At 39.5% G+C, this 10,270-nt stretch overlaps 1 protein-coding gene across 3 annotated transcripts; it reads right to left on the bottom strand.

Moving 5' to 3' along the window:
- Positions 1–1,257: 1,257 nt before the first annotated feature.
- On the bottom strand, positions 1,258–5,600 carry LOC115747363 (probable plastid-lipid-associated protein 4, chloroplastic). 3 transcript variants are annotated; one of them, XR_004016114.2, is made up of 7 exons: positions 5,213–5,600; positions 4,365–4,478; positions 3,520–3,618; positions 2,712–2,786; positions 2,220–2,287; positions 1,563–1,733; positions 1,258–1,510 (listed from the first exon to the last, which is right to left on the bottom strand). XR_004016114.2 is itself a non-coding variant. In XM_030683501.2 (6 exons), exons 1-6 carry the CDS (start codon positions 5,543–5,545, stop codon positions 1,661–1,663), a joined length of 762 nt encoding a protein of 253 aa, XP_030539361.1. In that variant the 5' UTR covers positions 5,546–5,600; the 3' UTR covers positions 1,258–1,660. The 3 variants fall into 3 exon arrangements, 2 of the variants coding, with proteins under 2 accessions (XP_030539361.1, XP_048128688.1); XM_030683501.2 differs by having other exon boundaries at positions 1,258–1,733; XM_048272731.1 differs by lacking the exons at positions 1,258–1,510; positions 1,563–1,733 and adding an exon at positions 1,779–2,072.
- Between the last annotated feature and the right edge of the window lie 4,670 nt (positions 5,601–10,270).

Genomic DNA, 10,270 nt, shown 5'->3' with positions numbered 1-10,270 from the left:
TTTTGCTAATGCGCGCAGATTTGGTGGCTCTCGTAGGAATATATAATAGCAATTTGTAGCAAAAACAAAGCGAAAAATATGTGCCCAAAACAAATTGGAGAAGTTAAGAATGACATAGAATGTAAAGAAGTTATAGAAAAGGGTAAACTGGTCAATTTCGCGCGACACCACTCTTTTAATTTTCCCCTTCATATGTAGCATAGCTATGATGCACTTTGCATCCCATGGTATAGCTAGAGTATACATTTTACGGGAAAATTATCAAATCTTTCTCTTTTACCAATTTAGTCTTAAATATTTTATATTTGTATAAATTCAATCCATCCGTTCAATTTTGGCCAGAAGTTACTATTTTAATATTTTTTCAATTTTTTTTTCCTTTTTTCTTTCCTTTCTCTTTCTTTTCTCCCTTTTTTCTTCCTTCAACCAATCGACAATTAATTGTAATTGATGGAATAGTTAAATATTAAATTACACTTTCATCTAACGACTTAAATATTTAGAACAATTATAAGTGGTACCATGAATTCTTACATGATTCATTCGTCTAATAATTTAAACTTTTGGAATAGTTAGCAGTGATCTTATAAAATATCACAGTCATCTACCTTGTTAAGTACAAGATGAACTTATCTTACAACTTTCTTTTGTCCCTCGTGTCGTACTCGGAGTGTACCCTATATTTTTCTTGTATTTGTGAAGGATACACCAACAGATAAATTGATGCAAAGACTTCTGCTCACGAAAAGTGTCCTATACGGATCTATTGTATATAGGAGTCAGCTGTGCAAAGGGGAAGCGAATGAATCGGTTTTTGAGGAGGTGTAGACTAAAAACACACATCACATAAATGAGAATATAACAGCTGTGCCTAGAAAGTTCGTGCATGCTTCTTGCTTCACAATTCAAAGCAAAATTGTCTAGAGGGGCACTTGTTCAAATGTTGGTTGGTAGAAAGGATTACGCAGTCAACCCTATAATTCTGGCAAAAAGAAAAATCTCTTATGAGATGGCGAGAATAAACCATGCAGAAGAACAAGGGGAGAAATTGTCCCAAAAATCCTAGAATTATTGCACTTTTGCCAATCCATATGCATCAATTGAGTTCCAAACCTTTTCACATTTTACCAATTGATAAAAATACAATAAATTAAAGACATTTCGGACAATTTTCCTGAATAAGAGGACAACTTTGCCTATGAAATTTGTCACTATCGATAGCTTGACAATAAATTCTGACCACGTGATGATTACTAAAGAGAACCAAAATCACCGCCCTTTATCAAATCACATAAATGATCGGTGTTATAAACACATCCGCTCATCTCACCTCGAGAGATTACCTTTTACACATAAAAAGTCCAATCCAAGAGGTTACGATAGGACAATTCTTTCAATTGAAACTAAGCAGCATATCCCCTAGAATCCCCTTATATTGCTCAGAATACGAGGAACCTCCGTACACCGTGCAGTGTCTAATATCAAAATATCGCAATGCCTCATCACCAAGTCTTGCACGGAGGATTCAGCCCGATGCTCGACCGGCATCATGCCCCAAATTCATGAAAATGGAGGGGGCATTTCCTCTTAGGGTCGTGGTTCTGTTGTAGTATATGAATGTCTGATGCAACATATATTCTTGTGTACAACTACATCAAATTCAGAGGGGAACTCTGTAGGATGGATCCACCATTTTCAAGATGAACAAATTCCCCTTGTCACCCCTTGATATTCTGCAAACGGATAGAGCAGTTCCCATATCAGTGGACCGCCTTTCTCCTTCATCATGCCATAAACACATGAGATTCAAGCAAATGTCAAAAATATTTCCAAGAGATGGAGTTCCCTCGCCTGTAGCTTTCAGTTGTTAATTTCAAGCTTTGACTTCTAGACAGTTAATAATCCCCAAATCAATAAAAACGGAGCAAAATATTTGAATATCATTACATCATGCAACAACAGGCACAACCCGTAATACTGCTGCAGTAAGCAGGACATTATGACTCGATCAATTAACTCTATTGCGTGTTTCCCTTTCCGCCAAGTTTGGGCCCAGCTATCAGGCTAGGATTCTAGAAAAAAGGGGATGTAATATAAAATATCCATAGAGTTGAACTAACCATACAAATAATTTAGATTACTACCACCAAGAAATATCTTGCCAGATATAACAATTACTGAGTCAATGAAGCAAGAACTAAGCAAATCAAACTGCTCACCTTAACTCTTCATCTAAGTAAGTTATCTCCAACTGACCACGGCCACTTCCTGGGTTTCTTAGAGGTATCTGAGAAACAGTATGAAAAATAGTGGTAAGATGGAATTTAAAGGGTAAAGATGGCATAAAACAAAACCGTGAGGCAATGCTCGTACATTCTCTATACCGGACTTAACAATGCTGAGGAGTGGTCAGGAAACAGTTGCAAATTGTTCTCTTATCGGTTGAAAGTCTTTTTCACTCTGTTACCTCTTATACCATGTTTAGATCCAATTCCCTCCAATATGATTATAATTAAAGTAACTAACATCATAGTAGACAGAATGCCAGAGAATCAATGTTGGGGTCAATCAATGGGTATGCTGTTCAATCTTGTGAGTGATGGAATAACATTTAACATCATTGAGCAATTACCCTGCTAGAGGAAAAATATGGAGTCATGGGGGGAAGATACAAATTAGATGATCTGATCAGTAATAAAAATAAGACTTACCAAACCTGCAATTCTGAAAAAGTCGAATTTAACAGCAACTCTTCTTGCATTTAGAGGCACCAAATTAGCTGTCACCTGTGAAACTTAGGACCCAAAAAAGTGAATTCTCGATCATCACACAGTTATGTCGCAAAATGATATGGCTGGCATTATCAATCTGGAATAACTAAAATTTCAGGGATTGAGTTTTCGTTAATGAAGAGTTTTCTTTTAGTTAAAAGGAGGTCCAGTAGAAAGTAAAGCTTAATAGGTGAGCCTTGAAGTACATCTGATTGCTTGGACCTGAAGATGAAAAATTTATAGAACTACCTCAGCTAAAATCTTGCATCGTCTCACTTGTTAAGCAGAATAATCAAACTAAAAACTTTTCTTCAGCATTTCTGCAGGACAATTTCAAGTGAAATCCATAACAAACTTAAGTGGAAAGCTCTATACAAAGCAGTGGACCACTGGTAAAGCTGACCACTGAATCCCCTGTCGACTAATAAGTGAGGAAACAGAATTTGACATTGAATTTTAAAGTACCATACAAGTGTTCTGATGATTTTCGACCAAATATAAGTGTTCTGATGTCTTGACCATAATGTATCGCAGGCTGCAGAACACTGTTAAACCCCCCAGTAATCTTTGTATATACACATTACAACACTTATGAGTTGGACCTATAGACAGACTTACAGTTGTAAAGGCAATGCCTCTGTACTCTCTTCTCAAAGTACACAGAAAAAGAAGTGGTACAAGATCTTTGGGGAATTACACAGTTAATGAAATAATGTGTGAGAAAAGGGAGAGCGATAGTAAAAATGACCTGATTAAAGAAAGGCCAAGTTTCCATGTTTTGAGCCCTCAAAGTATCGACATTGATTGCCTGGTAGATTTTGCCATTTGGCCTTAAGAACTTCGGTCTCTGTCATGGGCATTTGAAAATCTTGATTTTGCAGATTACAGATGCAAAACTTACAGTGATGCATTTGATCAAACAGACAAAAAGATAAAAGAAAAAAAAAATCAGATAAAGAACTAGATCGAACACTTAGCATTTGAGACATTGACTAAGAAGTACATGAGGAAAATCAAGAGTGGAAACTATCCCATGCAGAATCTTAATTCTGACAACCTTATGAAGATACACAAAGAAAACGAGCACAAGTACAGACACGCCCCAATATCCTTACCTCTATCCTAGATAGCCATCTCAGAGTCTGCCATATCAAATGAAGAGAATTTTAAGAAGCTTTAATGGATGATTGGATTGAAAGAGGAAGATAGCTGCACAGAGGCCTTTCATATCATAATAATTATCAGTGTAGATCTTTAGTTCATTGAGGTTGCCTGTGGATCATATATTTCTATGGTGTCCACCGGGGGAAAAAAAAAAACAGAGACTATGGAGCACAGAACACTAGTATTAGGAGAACCGTTGTCACAGTATCCATAGAGATTCCGATCAGAGATAGAATCTTGCCAATCTGGTCAATAGACTTCACACTAGAAAGTAGAATTAGAATGTTGAAGAAGCAATCAAGTTTGTAACATGGCAATGCTCTAGAATAACCTAAAAAATATGAGAATTTCACTCATCATATTCAATGAGTCTGAGCCAGGTTCCCCAAGCCAAAAGATAAAGTGCATAAAAGTGGGAAACTTCCTTACCTCGGTCTGCAAAACTGATTTGGATGTTGTATAGATGAGCTCCCATTTACCATTAAGCATTTCAGATTGGAGAGGCTCCTTCACTGTGTTAACTGCCTCAAGTTTACGTGCAATCTGATCGAGTAAACAATTCCCATCAAGGGATCGTTTTCATACATCAAAATTCAAGATGGATGAAAACAGTAGGCTCCTATTTCCGTCCCCATAGTGCCTTTCGGATTTTAAGCCTTCAATAGACTGAATTCCAACAGTTGTTTTTGTATGTTATGGACGTATGAAAGCATTCTGCACATGAATATTATCACATGGTACTCAAGGACTCGGCGGCAATTAGTATCAGATCTAACCAGTCATCAACGCTCAACTTGGGTAAAAGTAGACATGATTAATGAACTTAAGACAATAGGTCAACCTTGATATTCTCCTCTCAGAATAATCAGTGACCATCATTCAAGCATTTGAGAGGCCTTTCTGATGGGTGTCTGCTAGGAACCCTTTCCCATCAGAATGTGTATCGCAATATCCCATCAAGTCTTCCAAATTTGATTACCTCGAAACTATCCGAAATCGACGGTCAAATACAAACGTTCTCGTTGATGATCAATTCCTATATAAGAAGAATGTATGTTCAGTGGAAGAGGCCAAAGTAGCTACTTCAACGTCTTTTCCACAGAAGCAGATGCATTTCCTCCTCTAACCTCATCAAAATGCCACACCACAGTATAACGAGACGACACTTATATTTCAACCGCAAGTCCACGGTAATACAACCCCACAGCTCATCTCCCAGAGATTCGTCATTTGGCAAAATCGAATTAAACGAGACGTCCCTGAATCTAAGGCCTCACCTGATCAACGCGTAGTTGGTCATCGGGAGTGGCGTCGGTGCCGCGATCGAGGGGAGCGATGGCGTCGAGCAGCTCCTCCTTCAACCTCCGGACGTCCTCGCCTTTCGTCACGAGCCCCGAGAAGGAGGAAACCCCTCTTCTCGACGCGAACGAAGCAGCACGAGCGCCGGCAAAAAGCTGGTGCGCGGGGAGCGAGATGGCGATGGCGTCGGGTGCGGGATTCGATGGAAGCGAAAAGGGCGACATGAGGGGAGGCCGAGCCGAAGGAGGAGGGTAAGGAGTCCGGAACTGAGCAGGGAAGTAGGACGAAGCATGAGAAGAAGAAAGCGCCATCTCACACTCACTGAGTGGACAGAGTAGAGCTAGCTTCGACTTTGAGCACTCGGCGAGCGATGACTGGTGCAAGAACGAACGCCATCTTTCTCCGCGTTCATTCTTCGTCTGCAAGCGTGTCCCGAGTCTCCCGAGACATGGCCACGGGCCGGTTTGGATCCGGAACCGGCCCGTTGACCGGGCCCGCCTGTTCGAAACCGGCCCGTGCCATAGTAGCCGGTTACGGGCCCTCATTTAGTGGAACCGGCCCGGAACAGGTGGTTTCGGGCCGGTTCCAAACCGGCAAACTAGCTGATAGGATTAAGAAAAAAAAAATTACAAAAAGGGAAAGAACGGCTCTTTTCCCAAGGCAACGGTCACTCTATCCCCCTCTCTCTTTTTTTTCTTTCTTTATTAATTTGAAAATTACATCCTAAGTTCCTAACTATTATAAATATCACTTCCATGTCTACTTTTTTTTTCCACAATTTTTCTCAATTTCTCTCAATTTTTTCAATCTGCTCAATTCTCTCAATCTGTTTTTCGCTTAATTCTCTTAATTCTCTCAAAAAATGGCAAGTGGAAGCAGAAGTAGTGACAAAGACAAAAACCCGATGGGGAAATCTAACTACCCTATTGATCTTTGTGATTATGCAAATTGGGAATTCGATATCGATGATATCAACATTATTTCTAATGTGGAGCACGTTTCAATGCAAAAAAGTCTTTATCATCCTACTGGTATGGAAGAAATGTCAACAACAAATGAGTTGGAATAAAAGGTTACATCTGACATATGGAACCACTTCACGAAGAAGGAAAGATTTGATTTAAGCGTAAAAAAGTATGAGGTAACTTGTAAATATTGTGGGACAATATACAAATATACAGGTGGAGGCGGTTATGGAACATTCAAACGGCATCTTAGGGCAAAACATCTAACCCAAGCTGGAATTGACACCAGGCAATAACAATTTTCAGGCACGCCAATCATAACACTCCTCATTTATTTCGTTATAATGAAAAAACTTATAAAGAAGAATTAGCTAAATGTATTTTCGTTGATCATATATCGTTTAATTTTGGTGAAAATTTTGGTTTTAATCATTTTATACAAACTGCATGTGTTTCACAGGCAAAACCCGTTCCGAGAAATACACTTAAACGCATAGTTTTTTATCTTTATAACAGAGGAAAAAGGGATTTACAAAACTTTTTTATGAATTTTAATGGACGTGTGCATATAGATAGCGATATTTGAAGTGATCCTTGGCAAATTCATTCTTATATAGATATAACATGTTATTGGATAGATGATGACTGGAATATTCAAAAATGAGTTATTGCATTTAGAGTTTTTCATGATAGACATATGGCAAATAATATTTATAGAATAATTATGCAAATTTTAGAAGAATATTATTTGCTTAATAAAATTTTTTCAGTCGGTTTTAATAATGCCGTGACAAATACCGATTCAATTGCCGATTTAGAAAAGATTTATAAACCCACTTTTGGTGGATAATTTTTTCACGTTAGATGTGTTTGTCATGTTTTAAATTTATGTGTATAAAATGGTTTAAAAACTCTTTATGTTTTTCTCAACCCAATAAAAACAGTAATTCAGTTTTTATGGAAATATCCCCAAATTATGAAAGAATTGTGCAAATTTTGTAAAACAAATAGAAAAAGATCAAAAATATTTTCAAGAGATGTTCCAAATCGTTGGAATTCTACTTACGAGTTGCTTAATGAATCTTTTGCATATAAAGATTTATTATGTGCATTTATTTCGGATAATATTTCGCAGATTAATTTAGTCCCACAAGACTGGGATATTTGCAAAAAAGTTTTAGATATTTTAAAAGTTTTTAATGATGCAACTTATACTTTATCCGATATTTATTGTCTTACTTCGCATTTATTTTTAATAGAGTGTATTAATATTGTTGGAGTTTTAGAAGAAAATGAAAATGATGATAAATTACGTGACACTATTATCGTAATGTGAACAAAATGGCTACATTATTATAGCAAAATTCCTATTATTTATTTAGTTGCTTGTGTTTTGATTCACGTATCAAATTAGATAGTTTAGGTGTTTATTTGGGTACGTATTATGAATGTTTGCATTTAGATGAAACGGTAAATGTTAGAGCTATATAAATAGTGGTTAAAAACGCAATAGTAGGATTATATAATGAATTTTATAGTAGATATAATCTAGGTGACATTGGATCTTCTCAACCTAGTGACATACAAAGCGAGAACCCAGGTAAAATTAATAGAGGGCATAAACTTCTGTTGAATAAGCAAAAAAAGCAAAAGGGATCAATATGAAATATATTTTAAATAGAGAGTCGTTTAACCATTTCTTTTGAATTTGTTGAATCTGAACGCATCACCGTTTTCACAATTCGAGATTGGTGGAAGAGGTATTCAATCCAATTCTCAATTCTCGCTCTCATTGTAAAACAAGTTTTAGCAACCTCTTATTCGACGATTCTGATTGAACAAATATTTAGTGCTGGAGGTAATATTTTGGACGAACGACGTTTAATATTAGCTCCGAATTCGGTGGAGGCTCAAACTTGTGTCGATGATTGGATAAAGACTCAATTTTGACAACAAGAGATATATCGCAACCATGAAGCCGAATTCTTCGATGATGAAGATACCACTGCCACGAGTACCAAGATCGGAACGGATAACAACGATTGACGATGGGATAAGTATGGGGTTATCAAAGGCAAAAGAATTATATGTGCTTTGATTCTTCTATCCCCAAGAAGATATATAAGCACTTAATGATAATTCATTAAGTTCAAGCCCCTTTCCCCTCTTTTTTTTTCCTCCCAAATTTGATTACTATTTACAATTTGTATTTGATAATTTATTATTTCATAATTTATTATTTTATTTTATTTCATATTTCATTATTTAAAAATTAAATTCAAAAACCGTAATCGGAGCCGGAACCAGGCCCCAACCGGCCCGGAACCGTCCCTTAAGGTTCCGGTTCCCCTATGGTCACGAACCGGAACCGCCGGTTCCGGCCCATGGTCATGTCTAGTCCCGACTGTAGAATTTCGTCACACGTGGCACAAAATATCATAACGTTGTCTCTCCTCTTCCTTTTTCTTTTGCTTTTTTCCATCGCCACCAAAAATTCTTGCATATATCAATTCTCTCCATCTTGGCCATTGAACGGTACGAGCTCGCGTGATCCGATGGTTAAAACGAAATGAATCCGCCATTGCAGCTAGGGCTGTCAAAAAAGCCCGCGCCTGCCCGGCCCGGCTTAAAAATTAGGCATATTCTCGGGCCGGGCCTCGGTACTGTTCCGAGTAAGGCTCGGCCCGAATCTGCCCAAAAGTAAAAGGAAGACCCGCTCGAGCCCATGACCAAGCCGCTTGTCTTGAAGGAATGAGGAGGAGGTGAGGATTTGATCACACGGCGAAGGTTTAGATTTCGGGAGGAGAAGGAGCGTGGAGCGTTGGATGGGGGTGGTTATCAATGGTAGAGGACAAAAACATCATTGGATTCCTCGGGAAGCGAGTGTTGGATGGAGTGTGACTAGATCCGCAGTGGGACTGCACCCCTGCCCTCTGAACGCTCTCTCTCCTCTTCCCCCTCTTCCCCCTCTACCTATTGAGAGGATCTTGCACTCACGTTTCTCTCTCTCTCTCTCTCTCACTCCTTCCCTTCCCCCGACTCCGACCTACCTTTCAAGAAATCCGTCCTCCTCCGCTCCATCCCTCTCCTGAAAGACCCTCGATGCGCTCTTAGTCATCGAAGAGGTGGATAGGATGGCCGGCGGCGGCCCCACTGTCTCCGACGCCGTGCGGGAGGCGTACTGCTCCGTCGCCGTGGACGGTGGAAGACATCACAGTAATCTTGCTGTATTTCACAGTCGAGAGCATCCGAATATTCAGGGAGTGAAGTGAGATGAGGCTGTGGATGTCCGAGAACATATGTCCGACCCTTTGATTTGAGGCAACAACCTCCGACCGGAGGCCATTCCCTCTAACCTGAAGCACTAGCAGAGTGGCCCCTCGACCATAAGAAGGTGGGGTTTCCACGATTTTTAGGAGGAGATACGATAGAAGGAGAGAGATCAAGAGAGAACCCCAAAAGAAAAAGAAAAAAAAAGAGAGAGCAGGTGGAAAGAAGGAAGCTGTTCAAGCGGCAGAAACACTCGAGGGAGCATTGTTGAGGTCTAAGCCGGCCACTACTCCACCACCACGGCCTTCTCCGTCGCCAGCTTAACCAGAGAAGCTGGGCACATGAACGAAGACACTTCCTTTCTTTTTGCATATGTTTTTCTTTGGAATGATGAGCTCAAAATTTGCCGCTGAAGATTTTTTTTTTTTAAAACACTATGGGGATCTTGATTCCAAATTCTTACGAGAGAGAGAGAGAGACCCGACCCGACCCGAAGATTTGGATCATATGTAATTCGGGTTCGGGCCGAGTTGGGTACTGTATAATTTCGGGCCAGCTCGGGCCGGGTTGAGACCCGGCCCGACCCGGCCCGTTGACACCCCTAATTGCAGCTGCAAGCTTTGAGCTCGCGCTCGAGTAACAACGGCCGCATATAAGATAACTTCTTCATGGGCTGGTTTATGTTGTTTGGGTTAATCGGCAAATCATCATAGCACGAGACGTGTAAGCCGACATCCAGGTTAGCAAATCCGCGATCCATATCAGCAAAAGAAAAAAGTACCGACGATGCTTACGAACAAA

Source organism: Rhodamnia argentea, chromosome 11 (assembly GCF_020921035.1).
Source record: "Rhodamnia argentea isolate NSW1041297 chromosome 11, ASM2092103v1, whole genome shotgun sequence".
In the NCBI taxonomy this organism is placed as follows: Eukaryota; Viridiplantae; Streptophyta; class Magnoliopsida; order Myrtales; family Myrtaceae; genus Rhodamnia; species Rhodamnia argentea.
Note: the sequence above shows the minus strand (reverse complement) of the source record. Positions and strands in the feature narration are given on the sequence as shown.